Source organism: Chaetodon auriga, chromosome 4 (genome assembly GCF_051107435.1).
Source record: "Chaetodon auriga isolate fChaAug3 chromosome 4, fChaAug3.hap1, whole genome shotgun sequence".
NCBI lineage: Eukaryota > Metazoa > Chordata > Actinopteri > Chaetodontiformes > Chaetodontidae > Chaetodon > Chaetodon auriga.
The window spans coordinates 22,115,731-22,142,331 of record NC_135077.1 but is presented as its reverse complement, the minus strand read 5'-3'; the positions used below and the strand labels follow the sequence as shown (position 1 = coordinate 22,142,331).

At 43.9% G+C, this 26,601-nt stretch overlaps 2 protein-coding genes across 4 annotated transcripts; both read left to right on the top strand.

The window, feature by feature from the left end:
- Positions 1-68: 68 nt before the first annotated feature.
- Positions 69-5,716, top strand: odad3 (outer dynein arm docking complex subunit 3). The gene is made up of 13 exons (XM_076729260.1): positions 69-245; positions 466-587; positions 687-764; positions 1,085-1,276; positions 1,376-1,477; positions 1,647-1,772; positions 2,218-2,340; positions 3,071-3,220; positions 3,336-3,496; positions 3,593-3,749; positions 3,846-3,995; positions 5,169-5,256; positions 5,361-5,716. The coding sequence occupies exons 1-13, from the start codon at positions 170-172 to the stop codon at positions 5,483-5,485; spliced, it is 1,650 nt and encodes a 549-aa protein (XP_076585375.1). The 5' UTR covers positions 69-169; the 3' UTR covers positions 5,486-5,716.
- Positions 5,717-7,994: 2,278 nt separating this feature from the next.
- rgl3a (ral guanine nucleotide dissociation stimulator-like 3a) lies at positions 7,995-24,758 on the top strand. Of its 3 annotated transcripts, none has more exons than XM_076729073.1 (18): positions 7,995-8,098; positions 8,872-9,127; positions 14,666-14,955; positions 16,696-16,740; positions 16,854-17,023; positions 17,176-17,321; positions 17,403-17,714; positions 17,810-17,913; positions 18,113-18,197; positions 19,338-19,412; positions 20,031-20,117; positions 20,218-20,250; positions 20,354-20,475; positions 20,585-20,680; positions 20,988-21,123; positions 21,315-21,578; positions 21,958-22,072; positions 22,622-24,757. In XM_076729073.1, exons 2-18 carry the CDS (start codon positions 8,939-8,941, stop codon positions 22,774-22,776), a joined length of 2,424 nt encoding a protein of 807 aa, XP_076585188.1. In that variant the 5' UTR covers positions 7,995-8,098; positions 8,872-8,938; the 3' UTR covers positions 22,777-24,757. The 3 variants fall into 3 exon arrangements, with proteins under 3 accessions (XP_076585188.1, XP_076585186.1, XP_076585189.1); XM_076729071.1 differs by having other exon boundaries at positions 7,999-8,103; XM_076729074.1 differs by lacking the exons at positions 7,995-8,098; positions 8,872-9,127 and adding an exon at positions 12,232-12,501 and having other exon boundaries at positions 22,622-24,758.
- Positions 24,759-26,601: the final 1,843 nt, after the last annotated feature.

The following is a 26,601-nucleotide window of genomic DNA, read 5'->3' as shown; positions in this document are numbered from 1 at the left end:
CGTCAGTGTGGAGAGATATCAGCTGAACCTCTGAGCCTCGCTTTGGTCTAGTGTACAGGTTGCTAGGCAACACTGAGGACTACAAGGGGTGTACGCTGAGGTCAATCTTACACTAACGGCCTGCGTATCTGTCTTTGCCCATTGTGTACAACAAAAACACAGAACAAAAATGCCGCTCACCACCGGGTTCAAACCTCCGCTGCATGACCAAATAGCGGAGATGCAGCGTAAAATCCAACTTCTCGGTAAGTTTATTTCAACGCGCTGATTTCAGTTTATGCTAACGAAAGTGTGCTTTACAACAATATGCTACGTAACGCTAACTGCCGTGTTTAGGTTATCGTGTGACAAGCAACTGTGAGCCCATAACTGAATCCTAAGGGAAAAGCACTTAATTGTATTATTAGTGAATAATGAAACGCTTTTTCTGTTATTATTGGTGTAATGGCTGCATTTGTCCACCAGAGGGCGACAGAACTGCATACTATGAGAGCACTCAGGCCACCATGAAGAGGAACACAGAGTCCATCCGCCAGCTGAGGCAGGAGAACAAGAAGCTGCACAGAAGACTGGCAGAAGCTAACGCTGTAAGGCGTCTGTCCTCAGTCAAAGGAACAGTCAGACGATTCATACCTGTGTTTCTTCACAATCACAGTCTTGTTCCGTTTTGGTGTGTTGCCTCACAGGGTGATGAACATGTCATTAAAGTGGCCTTTCAGAACAGAGGCTTTGAGAAGGATGCCTACCGCAACATGTCAGGGAAGGTGAGAGGAAGGAGCATAAACACTGTGTGTTATCAAGGTTAACTGCAGCTTTAGTTTGTTCATTTTGACTAAATTCATATAGTGCACTATAAAATTATATTCGTGGACTATTCCATCCCAGTTTCAATTTTCGCACAGTTACGATCTCAGCTATTGGTTGCAAAAGCAACAATCAAAAGTTCTCAGTCTAGTGTATATTTAAGTGACATTAATAATAGATTGAGGCTGCTGGCAAGCATTCAGCTCTGTCTGTTTGTCTGTCTGTCTGTCTGTCTGTTTTTTGCTCATGCACACTCTCCCTGTCATTACCCTTTTCTCAGGAAGCCCTGACAACACTGGACCAGAGGGTGCTGTCCACGACAAAGCGTCTCAATGCCCTCAAACACACCACCCAGACCCACCAGCAGCGCCTGGAAGAGCTGAAGGTGGAATACCAGAGGATGAAACCAGAGGGCAGTGGTGGAGCACAGTCTGCTGACGCTCGCATTCGGAAGAAGGAGGAAGATGCCATGGTGGTTACCTCTAAAGCTAGCAAAAAGTGCAAAACATGGATTTGTAGTACACACGTACACTTTCTGTAAATGATGTTGTGTGTGTGTGTGTGTCTTCAGAACCTGCGAGCGCTAGAGAACAGTTTGGAGAAAACACAGTTTAAGTGCAAGGAGGCTGAGAACATTATGATTAACTATCAGAAACTCAAAAGTCACCTGCAGGTTAGTCCAACATACACATTGTTTGCCTCAAACTAATGTTTTGTAAACATTCATACAGTGATCCAGGTCAGTCCTCTCACGACCTTTCTAAAACACATGCTGCAGCTCTCACTCTTTACATCCACACTTCCTGTCCTTTTCTTTCTATCCCTCACTGTCACCACTTCAGGAGGAGAGTCTGACTTTCCAGGGTGAGTTGGACAGTCTGGAAGCAGAAATCCTGAAGCACAGAGAGGAGCTCCACAACATGCAGGCCATGAACAACGACGCCCAGCTCTCTAGAGAAGATGCCAAGGTGACCTGCGACCTCCTCTGCTACAAGCTCACAACATACATGTTTGTAGTGAAGGCATCAGAAGGTCCATTCACTCACCACTACTGTACTAATACTAACTGCACTAATGATACTTATTCACATTTGTTCTTTTTATTTTGATGTATATGTACAACATGCAAGAGCAGATACATTAGTCAGCAATTTTTCCCCAAAACAAACTTACTCTCTCCTTTGTCTTTTTCTTTCTTCAAAATAAATGCACAGCATCATGATGGGTGAAGGTGTCCCATATATGACAACCTTCTATGTCAATAAAAAATCCTTCTTGTATCTGAGTTATAGTCATAACAGGTTCATTGTTGTCATGCTAACATTTTGTTTGTGTCTAACTGTGCTATCTCCCTCGTTTTCCACCCTGCCTTGCTTCCTCTCCATCACCCCTTCCCTTTCTTCTTCCTGCCAGGCTGAGTTACAGCAGCTGGAGGAGTTGCTCTACAAGGATCGTAAGGAGAGAGAGCGCATTATAGCCAGCTACAGGAAAAAGGCTGAGGAGCGCAAGGCCCAGGCTGAAAAACTCGATAGAAGGGTGAGGTACACATGATGGTATACATGCAGTATAAGCAAACTTCCAGAGGATTATTTTATGGGGATGGGTATCGTTCCTGACTGGTCAGCACTGATAATAAGCTTCAGGACAAACGGTGGTGCTGCTGGTATTTATGTCAGGTTAATTCTTTGTAACATAGCTGGCATTTTCAAAGACCTATCTGTCCCCTTTTACTTGATTAACTTGAGGCGCCAGATGGGCTTGCGTGATCTCATAAATCCAGCCGCCTCGCAAGGTAAATTGATGATGAAGCTGCTGGCATCAGGCGATTACATTTGACATTGTGTAACTGTGGGTTTACATGCTGTGCTCTCCAGGCATGTCTGACAGGGCAAAATGTTCCAGAGTGTGGGCTCACTCTACTAAATCTGATGAAAATGCAGCTAAATGTAATATACGTAAAAAAGGTAGTGAGTGACCCCAGCGACCTCATGAAACACTTAGAAACCTGAGTACTTTGTGGTTTTATTTTAATGCTGTTCCCTCTTTTAATCACCTGCTTTCTCACTGGCCATGTGCACTTGTGATTGAACACTCAATTATTTGAAAGACATCAAGAAACATCACCACAGAAGGAAACACAACACTCAGTCCAAAAGCAGTCGATCCCATTTTTGGTTAAAACATAGTTCAATTCAAAATATAGACATTCTGTAGAGTGCATTGAATAACTTGTGTTTTGAGTGGTTCCAACCTTTGCTGCCTTTAGGCTCAGAGAACAACCATGCAGCCAGATGAGCTGAGCAGCGAGGCCCAGCGCAGCACCCCCAGGATGGCAGGTGAAGAGGAGAAGGCCAACTCCACTTTTGAGGAGGCCTTCAAACGCATTAAGGAGGCCACTGGAGTCACAGACACACAGGTAGAGACGTGGAAAGAGGAGGATTTGCTGTGCACACACACCGTACATGGATGTGTTTATGTGGTTACTATCAGTGTTAACATTTACGTTGTTTTTTTTTTTGTTTTTTTTTTAGGAGATTGTGGCACGCTTCATCTCACAGAAGGAGACACACCAGCATCTGGAGAATCTGAGGGGGGAGAATGAGCAGGTGCTGCAGCAGCTGAAGGAGCAGAAGGAGCTCCTGAACCAGCAGTTCCAGGACATGAAATATTCTGGAGAAGCTAAACTCTCCAGGTGAGACACTCCAGGCAGTGATAGTGGAACAAAGGCACGTGTGTGCAGCTTTGTAATGCTTCTCAAGCCTCTACTCTTTTTCTGTGGTTTTATTAGTGACCAACAGGTGCAGGAGGAACGTGAGCAGCAACTGCAGGCTCAGCAGCAGAGGTGCGATGCATCTGGAGAGCGTCTGGATTGGCTCATTAAAGCCCTCAGTACAGTCCGAGGCGGGGTGGAGCACCTCGCAGACAAACTTCAACACATCACGCTGGTAGATACCACATCAACCATCATTTCATTTCATTTTCATTTATGTCTGTTGACAGTCAAACTGATGTCTGTGCACCATGCTCCTGCTTCTCTGCAGAGTGAGGACACAGCGGCCGAGGTGTCTCCAGACTCAGATGAGTTTGTGCTGCGGCTGATGACTCAGTGTGAGCTGAAGCTGCAGTCGCTGCACGGCGAGCTTCAGGGAAAGGATCTGGCCGCTATTATGAAGGAGATGGAGGAGGAGGAGGTGAGTGGAAGCTCCACAGCACCCACCCAGTATCGCAGTGGGTTGAATCGAGGTTGTGCTTTGGGATGGGACATTGAAAACCTGTTTGACTTTTGGAAACTCATAAACTGATGCGGGAGGGTTGTGTACAGCTTTAGTGTGTGGGAAACACACAGGTAGATAATTAGATGAACAATATTGTACATACTGTCCATACTGCACATGTTTGGCTATACCTGTGAATAGGTGTCTCTGATGAGATGACTGAAGAATGTCATGTGACCAAAATAGTCTGCTAATGATACCTCTGTCAGTGATGACTGAGGGTTTGGGCCATCATTCCAAAACCTGTTTGTGTAAAATGGCCTCCTGCTTTGAGAATCCACGAGCAGCTGCCTGTTTAAGGGCTGCATCAGCTTGAACTTCCAGTGATAAAGACAGTTCTGGAAAAGGCCGCCTTATATAAGCCTCCACTGCACAGTGTGACAAATGAACACAGCATGGCCGAGCATGTGTGCATGCATGCTGCTGTGCTTGCATAACTTATCTGAATGGAAGGGCAGCCATTAGAGCCACCTGAAGTGTTTACTCATGATTACTAACGCTAGGCAGCCCTTTCTGTTTGAGAACATAGGATATCAGAGTGTACCATAGGAAACACGTAACGCACTAGAGGCCATTCACTAATGACATTGACAATTTTACTCTCAAAACCATTTTTAGAAGGCATAATCTTTGTGACTGACGTAAATCTGAGCTGATAATTTGAAACTGCTCGGCTGTCCCGGATAAACAATTTGCACCTCTACCATACATCAAGTCCGGGAGTGACCAGCTGGTCATTGTTACAAGACTGAGTGATAACACTTATCATACACCATAATAGGTGAGCACTATGTAAATGACCATTCATGATAATATAGAGCTGATAAAAGCATGGTTAGTGGTTTGTTAATGGTTAGATCCCATCTCTCTTACAACCTCAAATCGGCTCTTTTAATTTAATTTTTAATTTAAAGTATTATAAAGTCTTAAAAGTAAAATCAATAGCCTGGATGTGAGAAATAAACCTAATACTGGTATTAAAGATTTAAGAATCACATTTTGTTACATCCTAATTGACAAAAATTAGAAAATGAATGTTTGCCTGGTGGGAGTCTTTAACTATTATCAATGTGTTGTTGCTCGGAGCAGTTCTTCGTCAGGATTGAGGGGAAACTGCCAGCTTACAACACCCGTGTGAAGCTGCCTGAGGACCAAAGACTGGACCTCTTCAATGACGGTGAGTTTAGAGCCACACACACACACACACACACACACACACACACACTAAGACCAGCTGACACAGTCTCTGTCTGCCTTTGCCTCAAACTGTTTGTGTCTCAGAGGAGGACAGTGAGGAGGACGAGGCCAACATCATCTCACGGGAGGCTCTGAAGCGTCAGTCTCAGCTCATCATTGACTCTAAGTCCAAGAAGAAGCCCTGGAAGAAGAAGAAGGGCAAGTTCTGATCCCACTCCGGCCTCAAGACAAAATAAATGAGCTGAACCAAAAACCGAGTGTAAAATGAGCTCACTGTGAGACCATATCAGGACAGTCCAGGACTTCTCATTGCTGTTTTAATCACCTGTACAATTATTAGCAGCTGATGCTTCTAAGAGTCTGGGGTTTTAAGGTTGGCTGAAAATACAAATGAAAACATATTTTTGGACACGCTGAAAAATAAATAGTTCTTCTGTGATATTTCTGAATAGATATATTTGTCTTTGAACCTGGTTGATTGTTGCATAAGTGGGTTTGTTTTGACAACAGTAACGTTCTCTGTCAGGTGACACTGTTGGCGCCAACACTCGTCTCTCCGCCTCTCTGTCACAGTTCACAATTACACGCTCTACCTCTATGAAATCATTGATTTCACTTTTAATCACGTTTTTTTTTTTTGTTCATCGTAAATGGCTGTATGAGGATGACACAGGTGACTTAGTGCCCAAAGGTCTGCTTCGTCATTGTCCTGCTGATCGAACCCTTTCCATTGTGAGCATATGCTCTGCTATGTTAAGTGGACTGTCTTGTTCTGTCTCTGACTTCTTGACAGGACGACATTTCCTCATACCAAAATGTCAGAGTGAAACCTCAGCACTGTTCTCCGTCTTTATTAATCGTCTAGCTGACATCTTATACATGTTACCGCAGCTGCTGAGATTAAATGGGTCATGAATACAACCAGACGGACAACATTTGGCTGCGAACAAAAGCCCTTTGACCGATCCGCTTAATATGTGTTTTAAAATAAGAGCAGCTGTGGTATGAGTAGGATTCATGTCACGTTTCTGCCTTTTCTCGACTGTGACTTCTTTCCTGGTAGTGCCTGATGTGTCCATTGCTGTCTAAAAACAACTGTATAATTTAATAAAAGCCTCTATGATTTTACCAATCTGGTGTTTGGAAGGTCAACATAGAGGCAGATTTGTGATGTTTGAAAGCTGACCTGATCTAGACCGCAGGTGTCAACTAGTCCTCATTAACTTTTTCTGCTTTCTTGACCTCGACAGATTACACTTATGAGATCATTGCTGAGCCTTTAGGTTTACTGTTATGTTAAAATAGATAAATAAAAGTCACTGGGACACTATTTAGATCACGATCACCGTCGTGCCTTGTGACCTCTTCTAATGAGGTCATGTCTGCTTGAGAGCCCACATCACAAGTTATCGCCTCGTGGGTGTTATGAGTGTTTTTCCTCCTCAGATTGTTCCATTTGAAGGGTTTTTACAGATACAAAGAGAAGTAATGAGGTTCTTTTCGGACCACATGGGTGGTCCCGATTACTGTTTCAGCCCATTATCAGACACTAAAACTCTCCACCAACGTGTCTGATTGATGAAGTTTAAGGCTCTGCCAATCAATACTTGGCTGAATAAGGGTAATAATTCAAGGGCCTATGTAAAGGGCCCAATCAAAATGACATTTATTTAATAAGTTCTAAGATATGAAAATTAAGAAAAACAATGTCATATAAATAAATGCTGATTCCTTCTTAGTTGACATACACATGACACATTTCCAAATATTTACAAAAGAAAGAAGCAGAGACTCGATCTAATGAAGGACAAGGGACAAAAATATGAAATAAATCAAAAACATCAAACAGCATGTGACACAAGATTGGTGTGTTCATAAAACTGAAGATTGAAGGAAAGAAAAACACAAAGTTACATCATTATGTTCTTTCCATAGCGGCTGTGATGTCCGTGCTACACTACACACTTCATCTCATCATACAAACATAGAACATAGATTAAACTACACATAAAGTTTGACTGAATGTTCCCCATCCTGTTGGACACTGACATACAAGCCAAACATATCGTCAATCAATCAATACATCCGCGCTTCTCTGCAGAAAGTGAAGCCCATTCACTTGATTGGCGTTTGCACTTTCAGCTGCTCGACCAATCACGGAGAGGAGGCGGGCCTGCGCGGCCTGATGCAGATTTTGATTTTCTCTGGCAGAAACTAGAGTTTCCTCAACATCTCCGACCTGCAGGCTTCCGTCCAGCGTGCATCCGCAGCCCGAGCATGGTTTCAGCCGCGTCACGCTGCCTCACCTGTGTCCTGTAGCCCACAAACAGGTAAAACACTTTTCAGTCCACGACAGCCTCAGCAAACTCTTTGGTATCACCCAGATTAATGTGGATGATTGTGCATGTGTGTGCACTTTTTCTGTCAAACCCTCCACGTGAGTGCTGCACTGTCGGTGTGTTCAGGTGAACAATGGGTGCAGGGTTTGCTTTATTCTAATGAGGCAGCCAGTGAACTGGAATAATGGTATGCAATCTAAATGGGACAATTATACATCTCAGTGTACAGCCAAACAGGGAGGAGGCCATTCCAACACACACACACACACACACACACACACACACACACACACACACACACACACACACAGACATGCGCGCAGAGCATCATCCACCCACAAACACAGAGAACAATCCGTCCTCAGTGATAAATGCCAGAGTCTCTTCCGTCCAAGTTTCACACCATCTCTGCTGAATATCGTGGCAGGACGAGTACAGCTCTGAGCATGGCTTCCATCAGGATTCAAGAGACGCAGAATGATGGTTAGGTAACTCATTTTTCATTTTTTTTTTCAGGTGAATGTGTTTTTTGGTCTTGTTGAGTGTCCTATGAATGCTGAGACTTTTCTTGGGGATTCTGTAGAGGAAATGTTGATCTCAGAAGCTGCTGGTGTTTGTTAATCATCTCATTGAATATATGTGAGTTTTTCTAAGGACATATTTTTTGGTTCTATTAAGCTTTGATCAGAAAGTTATATACTGTATGTCACAGCCTTCATGTTTTCACTGAGCTTGTGATTTGGCCATTTAACAGTGTATTAACAATCCTACAAGGAAACATGGCGTTGACACTTGTGTACTACAGTACTAGCAGAGTCAGAATATCCATGTGTTTTTTTTTTGTTTGTTCTTTTGTTTTTTTGTTTTGATAGTAAAGATTGTTGCCAGCGATAAAGTTATGTCGATTCAAGAGAAGATCCCTCAATCAGTTGAGACAAAATGACTTTTGTTCTGAAGGTAATTCAGTGATTGGAGATCACGTATGTTGTCGCGCTGCGCTGCTCCTAATGAATTGAGTTTAGCAGAAACATTAACCTTAATTTTGTCCCAGCGTGCTAAATCTAATCATGAATTCTGTGCTCAAATTCAACTGGTACTGACCCAGATTTTTAGGACGGATCATTGTTTAGTGACATTCAAACAGTTGAGGTGTGACCTGCCTACAGCTGACCTGGACGCTTCCTGTGATGGCTGGAATACAGCAAGAATTACAGCAGAGTACGCCTAATGTTTTCACGCTCTCCTCCCTGGCACAGATGCTGCAGCAGGCGTGGGGGAGATCTGACGAGGTGTGTGGGCCCGTAGCGTGACACAGAGCGAGAGATGAGGACCGTTCTTCCTGTGTGTGGAGGCGGTGATGGAGGGGAGTCCCGCGGCCTCCGCAGCAGGGTGGGCAGGATGAAGAAGCTGCTGTGGCTCAGGCCGAGTCACTGCGTGGACGTCCACATGGACACGGAGCCCGGCGTGTGGCTGACCAGCTTCCAGGTGTTGGACACTGATGGACAGTCTGAGGTGAGAAGCTACACGAGGTTTCCATGACTGTCAATCAGAGACTCACCTGTTGTGTTACTCTCATCCATTTTAGTGTAGTTTACAGTTTCATCTCACATTTGACCAAAGTTCAGGACTCACAGAATATTTTTTTCAATCATGGTCCATTGTCAAAATGTTACACATGGACATAATGCAAAAAAGTCAAAGCGTGAATACACTCGTAACACTCATTTCTGTCTGAGCCTTTGGTCCAACAGAGCATGAGAGAAGTCTCACACACACAGATAAACTGTTTGGTGTATAAAATTTAACAAAACAATTACCAAAAAAATCCCCATCACACTTTCCCCGAGGTGTCCTCTTCAAGTTCCTTGTTTTGTCCAACTGTCCTAAACTAAAAGATATGAAATGTACAGTGATATAAAATAAAGTAAAGCAGCCAGTCTTTACTTTTACAAAGCTAGCAGCAGATTAGGGCTGAAAGTGATGATCGTTTTCATTAAAAACTATTTTCTCAGTGAATCATTTGGTCTATAAAACACCAGGAAATCGTTAAAAAATATGTTACAAATTTGAGTTCATGTTGAAGTTGACAAACAGTCCAAAACTCAAAGGTCCATAGAGGACTATGAAAGACTCACCTTTAAGCCTTTTTCCTTAAAAATGATTTGAAATTAATTAATTAAAAATTACAATTCTAACAGTATAAAAATAGTTCTCTGTACATACATATTTGTACTGCAAATATCTGTGTGTGTGTTTAAGTGTGCTTCTGTTCAATCAGCCGTAAACCTTTCAGCCCAGCAGTGTCGTTCTTTTAAATGGTGACATCCCAGGTTAAAGTGTTTAGTGATATGGAAGCCATCACTGTGAATTACTGAATTATTAGGCCTAACTGGTGTGATCACACACGTGTGTGACAGAGCGGCTGTCATATATTCAGTCATTGCATACGTCAGGTTCCTCTCTGGGAACTTTTGTTGTTGTTCCCATTCAGGTCAACATTTTTTCACTCGGGACGTCACTACAGATAATATTCAGTGCTGCTGAGAAGGAACTACAGCTGACCCTCCAGGAAGTATATCATGTGTCTGTGGGTGTGCCGTCTGTTTCCAGCTAAAAGAAGCCTTTTTAAAACATGTTAAGGTTTGAGCAAACAACCTCAGCGTGTTTCGACATGGCCTTGTCTCCGCTGGTTGCTCGCCTGCCACCTCGTCACCCATTCATGCATCTAATGAGTTCTAATTGAGGTCTCTCTGAGGCTGTTTCTCTGCTCTTTTGTTCAGCCTCTGTAGACAGAGGGTGGGTGGCATGGGCGAACGTGGAGGGATGATGGCAGATTCTCAGTTCAGAGAGACAGACTCATTAGAGCAACAAAAAGCTCGTTCTTCCCTGTGAGCTAAAAGAGCAGCGGAGAGTCTGATTTAGAGACGTCCCGTCAGCTCAGCTGGTCAGCGTCGGCACAGTGTGATGCTGCTCACACGCTGTCAGTTTGTCTCTGAATGCAGTGAAAATCAGTGCTTTCTGTGGCATAGAACTCTTGCGTCTTGATCATGTGCTACCTTGAAGTCGCTGACACCTTTTAGGAGCAGAACAGACCTGTTTCATGTGGTATGTCCCCACCCCGCCTCTGACACCAGGGGCAGAAATGGGAGCGAGAGGCCGTCGTGAAAAACCGTCCCGACTGGATTCTTTAGAGGCAGCGTTTCAGGCACTGAAACAAGTTGATGTTGGCCTGAAATCAGCTTCTAGCGCAGAGCCTTTCCTCTTGCATCTTGCATTGGATCTCTTCCTGTAAAATTATGGCTGTTTTTGTACAACTGGAAATAGAAATTTCCTGATGGGAATGTGGAGCAGGCTCAAAGCTGCCGGGCCCGTTGATCCCGACAGAGAGCTTATACCACACTCGTGTGGCGTTTCCATATTTTGTATAGAAGGTTTTAAGGTCTTACAAACAGCACAGTGGTCATAATGAGTGGAGTTGTGGCTCCAGTTTTTATTGTCTGCTTCAAGTGAGGCTACGTTCATATCCAGCAAACTTAATGTGGAGCTCTGATGGAGGTTTTCGATATCACACCATTTGGTGATTCTGACACCAGAGCCCACACTGAATTACAGACCTTTAAACCTTTCAGCAATTTTTTTTTTACTTGACCTTTATTTATAATTTCTTCTAACTTGTTGTGCTACAAGACATCATAATCCACTCTGAAGACTTACAACAACTTGTATCAGCATCCCTTGTTTAAGCATTTCTGTGCTGTAGGACCTCTGGAACGTTGCTGTGACACTCAGTTTTGGACAAATCTGACAGCTGATGTGTCAAGTTACTTTCCCAGTTAGAATTTTACAGGAAATGAAAAACACACAATAAACTGTAGTTTAAATTGGTCTTTGATTAATGCCTCAGCTGCGTAACACTGCTCTGAATGGGCTTCATTCTTCAGGATTTCACCGTTATTGTACACATTATTTAAAAACGTACTATTTCAGAAGAATGAGCCCGTGCAGGAAGTATTGTCATAATGTGAAATAATTTACATCATTTTGGAAATAGTACAATTTAAAGACTTTGACTGCTTTTCCATTACTGGGCGGGTTGACCCTGACGTCTGTATACCATGACCTATACTATAAACAGCTGTACTAGCTGCTATTACAGCTGGTCCTGGTGCTGCCACTGTTCTAGAACTACCTGAAAAACATCAGTGATAATATGAAAACAGTGTGGAGATGAAGTATGTAATACTCTGCTTAATGATGACATATAATTCACAGACCACCTGTCTACTGAGCTGTTTCTTCTGCGACATACCAAAGAAAAGTCAGTATAACTCGGCATTCAAAGGACACCAAAGAAAATAAATGATCTGCAGTTTGAAATAAAGGAACAAGCTTTCAGTTTCAAGCTTTCTCTAACTTTTTCTTTGGCCCACCTGTATTTGTGGTAACAGTATCACCAATATCGTCTTCCCCAGTCGCCGCCTCCTGATTCAATTCTGCATAATAATATCTGATGCTGTCAGTCGATGTATCCTCATTGGTCAATAACCCACACCTGTGCTTTTGGCCCCGCCCTGTGAAATGCGGTCCCTCCCGGTCCTCCTCCTCCCTCTCAAACTAGTCTGTCCGCTGTCTGTTGACTTCCACGGCTGGACACAAGTAAACTTTTTCATCGTGTCGTGCTTTGTAGCGTTCGTTGTCCAAAATGAAAGAGTCCGATATCATTGAGACTGAAGTGAGGAGGAGGAGGGAGCTTCATCCGTGAGTCCTGCGCGCGCGCGCGCTGCGGATTCATCTTTCACCTGCATCTGAAGGAGTTTACGCATAGAAGATTTAAGGATTTCTCCTCCGAGAGCCAGACGAACATGGGAAAATGGCACTTATCCATGGTAGGCTGATTGACGCGCACCGCGCTGTGTGTGAGGTTGTCATTTTATCCAGCTGTTGCTCTGCTTTGCTGATCCAGATATGGTCTTGGCTCCGTGTGAAACTTATTCGGTCGCTGTGTCCGGTCACCAGGACAAACGCTGATAGAATGGTTTCATTCATTGCTGGTGGGTCCAGCAGCGAGCACACTGTTTTCTGTCAGTTTCTGTCTTGTGATGTCAGTGTGTTTCCGACCATGGTCCGCTCCCATTGTTCCACATGCGCCACATAACACTGAGATGACTGATGGCCTGGGTGGACAGAAGGCTGTCAGAGTGTCGTTCCAGAGCAGCTGTTGAAGGTGGTCAGCATCATGTCTCACTCTGGCTTCTTGTCCACTTTCACTGACACTGTGCAGACATGAATACAGTATTATTATAATGCAGTCAATTATATTTGTATGTCCTGTCATAGAGCCTGAGAATGGGACTACTGAGATCTGGTTTATCAGTGCTGCGCAATGCATTAAAGTAAAAAAGTTGTTATATATGATTTTATAATGTACAGTTTAATTATTCTCCAAGTTCTAAGTTTGCATAGCTTTTCAAGTTGTGGTACTACTAAATAATTCTAATATACTTAGTTTTACTCTGGTCATAGTACAGTACAGTACTTTGCACCACAGGTGTGTTTCCTACACATTTCTCTTCAGGTACAGCTGTCATGTAGAGGAGTTTCTTGCCACACGTCTCACTGTGACATGTTACCCTCTTCCACTCAGCCGCTATGTGAAAAATCAGTCGTGTAGTGCTGGGCCATAATTTGGTATTATTGCTTATCATCACTGAAAATATGACACAGTTATCATCCTGGGAGTCTTTGTTTTCTCAGGTTTTGTGTGTAAAGTAATACTCTAAGTTTTATCTGTTCCAGCTTTGGCTACAGCTAACAGTTATTTTCATTGTTGGTTGATCTGTTGATTATTTTCCTGATTGATGGAGTAGTTGTTTGGTCTATAAAACGTCAGAAAATGGTGAAAAATGGCCGTCAGTGTTTCCCAAAGACCAAGATGACGTCCTCAAATGTCTCATTTTGTCCACAACTTAAAGATATTCAGTCTACTGTCAGAGAGGAATAGAGAAACAAGAAAAAATCATATTTAAGAAGCTGGAATTGCAGAATTTTCACTTCTTTTCATAAGAAATTACTTCGATTACTCAGTTATCGAAATAGCTGTGAATAGATTTGATAGTTAATCATTGCAGCTCTATTCACAGCCTAAGATACTTAATACTTGAGGATAATCATGCTTTTTTTTATTGCATAGTAAAATACTGTAGTAGTAGTAGTAGTAGTAAAATACAGCATAAAACAATAAGACTTGAGGAGATGGACTTTATCAAATCACTCATCACATCACTCAGAGAGTCAGTGAAACATCTCTTTACTTGTTTCTTTCATATCTGTCTCAGTCAAAGGAAGACCTCCTGATCTCCCTTGGCCATTTTTTGAAATAACATGCAGCGTGGTGTGAGAGTTTAAGATGATTATTTTGGCTTTTTTTTTTTTGCTTTTTCGGACAGTACTTGTGCAGATGCAGACAGGAAAAGGGGAGAGGGGGAGGGGGATGACATTCAACAAAGATGGCTGGCTGGAGCCAGTGATGGTTGTGACTATTCGGCTACCAAGACACTCCGTACAAAGTTAAAATTAAATTAAGAAAAAACTGCCATGGTTCAGTGCATTGTCCCTGTGTTTGTGGACATAAACAAATGTCCCATTGAATGCCTCAGCGCCTCGTCATGGGCCCAGTCACCAGCTGTCTGTCTGCGTCAGCGTTCAAGGCTGGGTCACAAGCAGAATCTCAAGAATGAGATTAATCGACGCTGAGCTTTAACCTTTTCAACGACATGACTCAGTCTGAAGGCTTTCTGCCTTCGCACTGAGGTGTGTGTTTTAGATGTGTCACAGTAATTCAGTGAAGCAGGGTCCCATGACTGTTAGGGATTAAGAAAAAAAATGTAATTTTATAATAGTGCTTTTATTCCTCTCTCTCAGTTCAGTGAAGTCTTGTCAAATACATTTAATTATCTACCATTTCATGGAAAAAGGAGCAGAGTAGCGGGCTGTATGGTGTGTTTGGCTTATTATTTTCCGCTCTTAATGACCTTCCACTCTCCCCTGCAGGACCCAGTGCAGGAGTGGGGGGAGGAGGAGGAGGATGGGGCCGTGTTTGGCATCACCCTGCGCAGGGAGCCCGTCCTGCCGCCCCCAGACGCAGCAGAGCTCCCCACAGCCTTCAGCTTCGTCCAGTACCACACGGTGAAGGCGCGCAGGCTGAAGGCCGCCACCCTGGAGCGTCTGGTCACCCACCTGCTGGACCCTGAGCACCGGGAGCCCGACTTCATCCACGTCTTCCTCTCTACCTACAGGGCCTTCACCTCCACCAGCACCCTCATCGAGTTGCTGTTTCAGAGGTGAGGAACTGTTCACAGAACTGAGACACAACACAGCTGAGACACTGAAACCATGAGGGCTCAGTCGTCTGGGCTGCAGGCCCACATGGGAGGTCAATGTGCTGTTTGACTCACAGGGATCTGCTCAGTTTAGCACTAAAGATTTATCGTGATGGAGGCCCTTTTAAGAAGAATATTTCAACAATTTTGGAAATACACTTATTTTCGTTCATACCGAGAGTTGGATGAAAAGATCAATACCACCCATATCTGTCCAGTTAATATGAAACTAGAGCCAGCAGCCATTAGCTTAGCTTAGCATAATGTCTGGAAATGGGGATGCTAAGTTCACTAATTATTATGTTATTATCTTGTTTGTTCAATTTGTACAAACACAGAAGAGTAAAAACTACAAGTTGTGGTTTTTGCGTAGCTGTTTCCACCCAGGTCCAGTCTTTGTGCTAAGCTAAGCTAACCAACTGGCAGGTGAGTGTCATCAGTTTCAATAAAGATAGTGACTTTAGATCTTCTTATATTTTGTGTTTGGAAAAATATATTCCAAAGGCTAAATCACATGGATTTATGATGCTATAAAGGACATTTATTATTCAGAGTTTTCAGTAAAGACTGCAAGTTTTCACCTTTAATTGTGAATCCAGTGTGTGGTGCGTTTAAATAGGTCACCACTGTATGTAAACGTAAGTGGAACGTATGCATAACCACATACACGTATCTATTTCTAAAGAAGACAGCTATTCAATGTCCTCTTTACGTCGCCTCAGCTATTCACAAAGCAAGCCTCTATTGATGCCAGAGAAGCTTCAGTGACAGGTGTTGCTCCATTCCTGAGTGGTCATGACTACACCCTCCACACCCAGCAGAGGTGTGCTTCTTCACTTCGACTCTGACATTGTATTAGACGAAATGAGAAACCTTTCTTCTTTGGTTGTTAGTAGAGATTTCCCAAGCAACTTTTTTTTCTTAATCTGGTTTAATATACATGATTGAAGAGCTAAAACAGGCTCAGAACCAATCACGAGAACCTGTCTCGTCCACTGTCTCAAGTTGTTAAGCTCAGCTCAGTGTGCTACGAATGGCTGCCTGTCTGAAACTGGGGCTATAAGTGCTGTTCACCTCATGTTCTATTTGTCAAACAGTCGCCCTCATGTCTGTGATGCTGGTGGCAACAGGCTTCCTGTGAACTGTAGCTGAGGTCATCTTCAGGGACAGCCTGGGACGTGTGTTTTCCCTGCTTTTCCTCACAGGATTTGGTTCAGGATGTAACATTTTGTTGCTGTCATTAACTTGTAAAACACCTGTTCTGTCACGTGATAGGTGTAGCTGAATAAATGAATATATTTACCTTGAAGCACAAGTCACATTCTTTGATTTGCTCCCTAAATGTGACTCTGTTGTGCCGGATGTGGTGCAGGAAAGAGAATTACGCTGTTAGAAAACTTGGCCATGTTCCAACAAATGTGCCAGCGTGACCATATGCCTCATTTACACTGCATATATATGTTTATGATGCCATTATTGATCCCTGAGGGAGACCCTCATCACTCTATAACAAGGCCACAGTGTCTCTGGCGTTGCAGGACATATCCACAGGATGAACACTTATAGACCATTAAACTTTGGACCTTGTTGTTGACAGGATGCTTTCTGTCACCGCTAGGTAACCATGTTGTCCCTCCATGTGGTGATTATCGTTGATATTTCCTTCTCAGCTGATGGTCAAATGTGTTTACTTTTCCACAGGGAGGACTCAGTCGCCAACCTGGATAACACTGTGTGCCCACGCAGGTGAGTGTGGTCACTCATTCAGAGCTGGACATTGTCCCACACTTCATGTGACATGAGACTTGAGCACTAACGCCATAATGAACTCTTCTTCATTTCCCTGATCATCCCCTCAGTACGTTACCCCCAGTGATCCGGCTGTGGCTGGAGGAGTACACTGAAGACTTCTATGAGCCCCCTCAGTACCAGGCCCTCCGGCTGTTGTGTGTCCACTTGCGGCATCGGCTCTGCTTCAGACGCTTGGCTCAGACTGCCGAGACCCTCCTCAAGAGGCTCCAGGAACAAGGTGCGGGGGAGTGGGAGATGTGACTGTGCAGGCTGCTGTGCTGTCGTGTCTGTGTGTACTGTAGGTGATCTGCATCAATTGAGTTGTAGTGAGTATAGCATCCTTTGAGCAGCCTGTTGCTTTTGTCATTTATAATTTGGTGTGTCTGACAGATTGCAGCCAGTCTGTGTCAGAGCGCAACAGTCCATCGTTGCAGCCGGAGGATGGAGGCGAGACGTCCACTAAGGAGGAGGACAGATATAACTTTATGGACTTCCCTGTGAGAGACGTGGCGGAGCAGCTGACCAGATTGGACGCTGTAGGTCCCATTAACAGATATGTCAAAGCTCCGCTCTGTGTCCCCGTGGGTCTCTCATTCATGTCATCGTGTCTTCCTCAGGAACTATTTGTCAGAGCCGTGCCCTTCCACTGCCTGGGCTGCGTCTGGTCCCAGCGTGACAAGAAGGAAAACAGAAACCTGGCACCCACCATCCGCGCCACCATCTCCCAGTTCAACGCCGTCACCAACCGTGTCATCACCTCGCTCCTCTGCCCGTCCTCTCCCAGCCTTTCCACCTCCTCTCCCATCTCATCGCCCAGCCCCTCCTCTACCTTCCTGTACCCGTCCAGTGCTCTGAGCCCTCCCCACTGCGCTCACAGCAGCCCCGCCCACAGAGCGTGCATCATCGAGCGGTGGATCGCCATAGCGCAGGTCAGGGTCCAGAAACGTTTAGCTTCACAATCAAGTGGCATAAATGAATGTAACTTTCTGTAAGATCTGCGTTTTCTTGTATTTTCTCTCTGCAGGAGTGCAGACAGATGAAGAACTTCTCCTCTTTGAGGGCCATCCTGTCAGCCCTGCAGTCCAACGCTGTGTATCGCCTCAAAAAGACCTGGGCGGCTGTCAGCAGGTCAGCAGCCAATTACAAGACTGCTGTTTTATTGAATTTAGCGAACAGACGTCTGTAGAAGAAACCACTGAGTTCCTTTTTTCTTTTTGCACAGTAAATGAAAAGAGAATCAATTCCTGAGTGGGTTTCCCTGAATTATTGATCTGACGAATATTGATCCTACAAGAAGTCCTAAAAGATTGATTTTGTCTGGTTTCAGGGAAAGCATGGCTGCTTTTGACCACTTGTGCGAGACTTTCCCTGATGAGAACTGTGTGCTAACCAGCAGAGAGATCCTGGTGGAGGTAACTACACACAGTTTTTCATGTAAACACACGAGCAGACTGATGGCTCTTTCTAACTAACAAAGGAAAGGTCTGTGTCATTATTATTGTGCCGCAGAGACATGAGCGGAGGGCTGTTTTCATGATTGAATGGGGTCAGGTTACACGGGCCTGTTGACTTCAGCACAAAAAGGAATCACTGAACAAAGTATTGAACGCAGCACAGTGAGAAAATAACAGTGTTATTTACAGGGATCTTGGGGCTCTGCCTGGTTAGCTGAAACAATTCATTGATCATTTAGTTAGCTGATCAACAGAAAATGAACTGCCAACTGTTTTGATAGGCAGTAATCATTTTGGATGTTTAACCAATCAAAAACCGTTCTGTGGTTGTAGCTTCTCCAATGTGAGAATTTGCCGCTTTTCTCTGTTTTCTGTCATTATGAAACGACTGAAGATGCCACGCTGGACATTTTTCACTATTTTCTGACATTTTATTGTGGCAACAGTTGATGCAGAATAAGCAGTATTGAAGTACTATATTATTTGCAGCCTGGACACACATCAGCCCGTCAGTATTCTTCTCACAAAGCTTTTTAAACATCTAATGAACTAAATCCACTTACTCAATGCTTTATGTACATATGGCCTCTAATAGTTGGTTACTTACTGTATTTGTCCTGTAAGACTGCATGAATGTCCATTGTCCAGCTCACCTGACACTCTGTCCTTTGCTCCCGGTGAAAAACAATTGATATGAGTGTTTATTTAGCGATAGTGTTATGAGCAGCCCAGTCTGTCTGAAGTCATAAAAAGACCATTGTTAGCAGCCAACACAAATAACACAATAAATGGAGTACATATTGTCTAATACTCTCCTGATAAACACACTCGCACACAGTGCGAGCCTGAGGGCTGCACAATAGGCCCTATAACTGTGTGGCTGTGATTGTATTTGTCACACAGCCTGCACTGCGGAGGCGCCCTCCCACACCCAGCAGCACCCTGTCAGCAGGTGCTCAACCCTCAAAACAAACAGTTATGTAACTTGTCTACTTAGCTGTCATCTCACACCCAGAACTCTCACATTAACGCCCCGAATCAGAGATATTTTCTTTTTCTTACAGTTGAATGGACTGTTTATTTGTCTGTTTTCTGCAGGATGGGAGTCACCCAGATGGCAGTGCCACCCCGGGCTCCAGATCACCCCGGCTCTGCTCAGCGTCCAGACAGATGGTACGATCATTTTGTTTGGAAATAACCAGGTGGTTCCTCAGTTTCAGGTTTAACCACCAAAGTAAAGTGAACATTTCAGCTGTGCCAGCCTATAAAACTGAAAGTCACAGGTCTGTGTTTCTCTGCCTGGATCATCGATTCTACTTCCCTAAAAGTCACATGTCCTCAACTTTAGCCAGTTTGCTAAAATAGACAGCAGACTTCCAGTTCCCTCTTCTTTTTCAGTCTGTTCACTTGATGGAAAAAGTTTGTACACTTAAAAGTCACATGAGTGTTTGTTTACCCCCTTTACGTAGGGAAGGGTGTAATAGCTGACGTGTGCAGCGTTTCCCACAGTTTGGCAGTTTACTTTACGCGGGAGCGGCTGCGTGTCAAACCTTTTATACCCCCATATTAACTGTATTTAAATAGTGATGGTGTTGTGTTTTAGGTTATCTCTATTTGTTCTTCAGCTGCAGTATAATCATTCATTGCCACTGATATTACTGAGCTCAGTGTTCTGTCCTCTTTCGTTCAACTTTTTAACTCCAACATACTGAGGCTGGCATTAGCGCATTTTCTATTCGAGCAGCACTTAAGATTTCACACATAAACACGTTGCTTGATTTGTGTCGGCAGAACATCAGCGGGGGTGTGGTGCCGTATCTCGGCACTTACCTGACAGTCCTCACCATGCTGGACACAGCACTGAGTGACTCTGTGGAGGTGAGTCCACGTTGTTCTAGATGGTCTTTGTATGGTGCTTTAGTAGATTTATGAGGCCATGTTTATAACAATGGTTGTTTTTTTTTTCGTTCTCTCTCAGGGAGGACTCATCAACTTCGAGAAGCGCAGACGAGTAGGTGTCGCCCCCTAGTGGTGTCTCACATGAATTACTGCCTCAGTGTTAATAGAGCGCTGACTTCTTTTCTGTTGTGTGACTTCATTTGTGTCTCTTGCAGGAGTTTGAGATTCTGGCTCAGATTCGGCAGCTGCAGGCTTCTTGTTCACACTACAGCTTTCCAGTCAACCGTCATATCACTGCGTGGCTGCAGGCACATACGCTGCTCACAGACCAGGAGAGGTGAGACACACACTGACAGCACTGTAGTACAATATGAGGAACGACAGGTGGCATTTGTAAAGCCATTTACATAATTTCTTAATGTATCTTTTTTGTGCGTCTCTTGAAGCTATGAGCTGTCCCGAGACCTGGAGCCTCCAGTTGACCCATGCCCCAGTTCTCCCAACTCATGGAGCAGTCGCCTGCTCACCAAGAAACTCGCCTCGTAAGTCGGCAAAACCACCGTCAGCCTGTAACACACAGCTGCCCTGCTATGACACAAACTCTCAGACACTAAAGAAGATGTGTCAGACCCAGAAAACTTTGGCTCTTCATCAAAATACACCCAAACAGTCGTGACACACATTGGCCAGATTTGACTTTACATTGAGCAAACTCAGTAGTTTATGTTGAAATACGAGGAATATCCTTCAAAAGACTCCCGGTCTGGATCAAAAAGGATGCGTGGCCGGTGTTTAAAAAGTGAGTTTCAGTTGCCGTGTCATGAAACGAAAGTGTGTTTGTGTGCGCAGGTTGCGAACAGCCAGTGACAGCTCCCTCAGAAAGACCCACGCTGACCAGATCAGTGTGTCGTCTTCTGGCTCCAGCAGTTCAGACATGGAGGACCTCTCCGCCCCCCAGCCCTCCCCCCTCAGACTGAAACTGAAGGTACGAGCCCAGAGGGTGTCCTGCATTTAGAGTCAGAGTGTGTGGAGGTCAGCAGGGAGAAAATGTAGTTTAAAAACATATAACAACCAAAGATTTCTCATGGATTTGCTGCTTGGTTGGTTTAAAAACTGGGGTGTTGGTTTAAAATTGCACCATGATATTCATATTTCCCCTCTCCTCCCCTCCCTCAGTCTCTCTCAGGCTCTCTTCACAACGTTGCTGAGGATTTCTCCTGCAGCTCCCCGTCCTCCTCCTCTCCCAGTCTTTCCAGCTCCTCCTGCAGCTCCTCACATCCGGACCTCAGCTCTTCTTCTCTGGTTCTGAACCCCGAGTCGTCATCTGGCTGCTCCCCTCAGCCCACGCTGCCCGTCTACAACAAACAGGTCGCCGACTCGTGTATCATCAGGGTCAGCGTGGAGTGTGTCAGCAATGGAAACGTCTATAAGAGCATTCTGGTAACCAACCTGCTTTTTTAATCTTGTTTTTGTGAAATCAGCCAGTCTGTTTTTGGTTCATTTAGTCTCACACTTTCTAAAAAAGGAGAATGGAAGAAAAAACTGAAGAAGAAGAAAATGGAAGATTTCATTATAAAATATTCATATCTTGAGGTTGTACTCAATAAATGGTTGAAACAATAAGTTGATGGTCAAAAATAGTGTTTTTACTGGTTATGGCAGATCTCATTGGAGCTGCTGGTGACAATATAATCACTGCATGTTCAAAATGAAATCCCAGGCCTTCAGATTTAGTTGAGGATTTCTCAGTATTGTGAATGAGACTTCCAGGATTGGCTCAGGTTGTATTCTGACATGTGGGCGTTTGTCTCACCTCCAGCTGACCAGTCAGGACCACACGCCTCAGGTGGTTCAGAGGGCGCTTGAAAAACACAACATGGAGGACATCAGCAGCCATGACTTCAGCCTCTGCCAGATGCTCAACAGCGGGAAAGGTAAACGTCCTCACCTCCGGTTTCTCCTCGAGCAGCCTAATGTTTCTGAGAGCAGGATTAACTCCAAGGCCTCCTTTTCTTGAGCAGGACTTTTTTTTGCCAGTGATCCAATCAAAGGCCACTAATGATCAGGAGTATTTCAACCTCATTACATACGGAATTATAAAGCTGTCAGTCAAGCAGCATCAGACTTTGGTTAAAACTTTATCTTTGAGCCTCATAGGCAGAAGTCATTCCTCTGACTTTATGTGGCTAAATGTACATCGATATTTGATTTAACGGTAAAAATCAACAGTAAATGTCAGGAAATCCATTGTAGAGGAAGCAAAAATCAGTTCCTTCATGAACACAGTCAGCTGTAAAACAGCTCTTGTTCTTATTATATTTTCATTGCCTTCAATCATGCTGTCATTCTCTGTAGGTATGAAATGCCAACATTTCTTAAAGTACCCTCCATATAATTTGGAGAAATATCATTAAGAACTAACTGGAATAGAAGCAGATAAAGTAAAGCGACAGTTGCTCACTTCATTCCTCTGTCTGCCTCAGAGCTCCAGATACCGGACAAAGCCAACGTATTTTATGCCATGAGCACCTCCGCCAACTACGACTTTGTGCTGCGTCAGCGCTGGAGGACTCACGGGAGACATCTGGGCTCCTCTTCCAGTCCTGGAGCTCAACCCAAGAGCCGCCAGGCCAAGTGAAAAGCGTCCATCCTGGCTGAAGGTTAGGAGTACATCAAGGAGGAGGAGCTGCTCATTTGCAACAACAGGCCAACAAACACACCTGTGGCAGTTTGTCCCCACTCGCCACCGTGAGACTGTCGCTGCACAGCAGAAAGGAGCAATCCACCGTAGACTGTCCTGAGAAATCAGAGAGCTTTGGCTGAAAAATAACTCTCATCGAGATGCATGGGGAGCAACACTGAACTGTGTTCCTCCAAGATTTATTCTGGACTCTTTAAAGAGTCATTAAGAAGAGAGAAATGTTCAAGCATACAGAAGAGAGACATCAAGAAGAAGCAGAGAAAGAAATCAGTCTTTTGGATAAATAAAGCGCAGTTCACCCAGAACCTTTTTTCCTAAGATACACACATCTGTATCACTGTGGACAAATTCACATGACGTGGCGGATTATTGTGCATCATAAAATAAACAGCACTTCACATTTCACTGCAGCTTCATGCACACATCAGGAACAGCTTGTCTGGGGAAACAGCCATGAGTCATCACAGCAGGCATCATTCCACAGGAGGAAACGAGGCTGCAGAGTCAGGCTGGCAGACTCTGATGCAGTCTCTGATCTGGACCTGGACCAGCAGACGTGGGACGTTTCCTTCAGCCTGTGTGGCTGAGTGACTATGTGACTGTGTTAACTACGCTAAGCTGAGTGATTAACTTGGCACGCTCGCTCTTAGCTGATGAGTAAGCGTTTCCAAACAGATCTGGGTCAAATGTGAAATCAGTCTGCTTTCTGTCGTGCTGAGAGCACTGATGAACAATGAGACTCCCCCTCAAATCGAATGGTGAAGCATCATCTGGACCCAGGCCCGTTACTCCTCGGAGAGTCGCTAATAAGTATTCAGTCGTCTTCTGTTTGATTATTTAAATGTTTTCATGTGACGTGGTGTCATTTTATCAACTTAAATTATTTAATGGATTGCAGTATTCAGCTTTTAGGGCAAAAGTGGCCTGATGAAAATGTGTTAGTTTCTGTTTGTTGCGGTTCATTCTGGATCCTGTCTTCAGTCTGGGATGCTCCACTGTTCTCAGACATTAATGTGCTGAAATCGCTTTGGTACCTAATGAGCTCAATTCAAGTTTGCATTAATTTCAGTGAAGAAAGCAAGCAGACATTTTACTGTCTGCTGTTATTAAATGAAGGAGCGTAATGTGCACATATTACGAATGTTTATAGTCTTGCCTGGACTTTGGCACATATCAGCGGGTTTAAAGAGGAGTTGGATAGCTGACATAGAGATTTCTCTGTTGTGTTTTCCTCCCTGGTGATAAAGGCTGTGATTCAGGTGAGACTGTAAATCACATAAGTCTGTAATCCAGGGTGATTAAAGAACAGGCCTTGTACATCGAGTGCTATGCAGCTCACTCCACCTGCGTGATGCTGTGAGAATGAGATTAATCTGAAGAATGGTTCATGTATGTGAAAATGAAGTGTCTGAGTATGTGAATTCAATGTGACGTATATAAAATTGTCTCAGTGATGTGAAATCCCCCACAAAACCCCAGGGCAGCCTTCTCAAGTTGAACTTGATTTCTCCTCGGTCATGATGCACACAGAGTGGGTCACATCCCTGTTTAAAATGAAGCACACTGGTGATGGTTTCTCCTCAGGTTTGTGCAGGATTTTGCATCTCTGAGAGCAGCTTTGGTGCTGCTGCGGTCTGTTAAAAGTCAGATGAAAGGTCTGGCAGCTGCACTATACAGTATGAAGGAGTCTCTTGTGGTGTCTGTCTGTCTGTTGACTGTATAATTAGGAGGCTTGCAAGCTCATTGTCTCCATTATGCGTTTGAAATGTCAACATTACTGTATGCACATTGTAATTCAAGCGTCTTTGTTCTTAGATTTTGTTTTAAAAGATTCTTTATTTTTAAAGTTTCATCTAAGCACTTGCTCTTTATTATTAGTATTAAATGTCCACTAATAAAACTATTATTTACTATTTATCATAATGACACAAGTGTAATTATTTTTATTTATTGCATTGCTTATGACTTAGTTATTCCCTGAAGCTATGGATGTAAACAGAAGGTCGGTTGGTTAATATTCAATTTAGGCCTCAGTTTATAATCATTCTGTGCAAATCTGATACGAACTCTGGCTTTGTGAATCAGGCGTAGGAGCAGACTGATGATTTGATAGAACAGATTGGTAGTAGCCAACCACTAGGTGGAGCCAAACACAAAAACTTTGATTGGTTTGTCCTGCTTCGCTCACCCTGACAAACAATCGGTTTAACCCTCAGTCAAACATCAGGCGTATTCAGGAGTGATGTTCAGTTTGTCCAACGTAGCATGAGTTAAGATGAAATCATTGTGAGAACAGGATGTTTCTGCGGCAGTTAAAGAAATTCACCTGAGAGGAGGATAAAACACAAGTCCATTCAGATTCAAGAGAGTGTGAGAGTCAAGCCAACAGGGTTGTTCTCCTTCCTCTGCCGCCGGATGAAGCGCTGCTGAACACTGTGGGAGGTCAGAGGTCACAGTGACAGATGTGTGTGTGTGTGTGTGTGTGTGTGTGTGTGGTTAGGGTTAGGGTTAGGGTTAGGTTGTGACCTGTCTGGCCAGCTCTGCTGCATGTTATGAGAGCTCTGATTTCCATATTTTGAACACACTTGTCTCCACTCGTACTAGTTAGCCCTTAACTGTCAGAGAGTGGGAGGAGTAGGAGACGGGTTAGATTACTAAGAGCTCAGTGCAAATGGTCTGTGGCTGATTCAGAGACAAAACATCTTTAACTTTTGTTTCCCCTCCTCTGCTTATCCTTTTTAACCGTTTTTCCCCCTCCACACTCTCCTGTTATTCTGCCGTAACAGTACTACTGCTTATCTGTTTACTTTAATGATTAGTTTATCTGCATCGACCCATCCTGTGTGTGTGTTCGCTCACAGCTAAAGCAACAGGAATACTGTATATGAGCCATGATTTCTTCCCAGAGGACAGAGTAGGCTCCTTCTTCTCACTTGTGGTTGTGGTTTCTCTCTGTCCTCCTCTGCTCTGGGACCTTGCGGCTGATTGATTCTGAATGACTTCCAGTGTGTTTCGGGGCCAGTCCAGGCCACTTTCCTGACATGAACTTACAAACTGTTCAATCAATAGGCTGACTATCATCCAGTCAACTGGTATCATGTGAGAGCTGAATATAAATTAGTTTCACCTCACTTCGCATTGACTCACAGAAGATTCGCTCTGAGCCTCTGAAATTAGTTTTAGATGATTTTGATATTTGTGTTTTATGGAGCGCAGAAATGAGGCCTGCAGCAGAACTCATGAGTCGTTTGGTTTAGTAGTAGAGGCAAATAAGTTTGTTTGGGATCAAAAGTTCAGAGAGTAAACATGGAAATTTTTAGTGAGGAGGCACCATCCACAGATTTCAGTGTCCCCCAGTTCACTGTCACATAAAGATATAAAGTGATAGTAATTAAAAATGTTTGGTGAGCAGTTAAGAATAACACTTATCAGTCTGGATAAGCAGCACAGTGAGAGCTAGAAAGCACTCAGAGAACATGTGTAGGACGGCCGAATCTTTGAAATCTTTGTTATTTTAACAACAGAAAATGTGTCGAGCTTTGTCATCTGGGTGCTTCTTAATCAAAATGAATGATCTTGCTGATTTTCTATCTGCCTGGAAATATTCAGGTTTTGTAGAAGGATGAATTGTACCATATTTCAAGTGAGGAAGATTCCTGACCAGAGAAGAAGAGCCATTTGATAGAGCATGCTGCTGAAGTTCCAGAGGTCGTACTTGACTTATTTCTGGGGCAGGGTCAGAGTTTATGTCTGGGCTTCTCA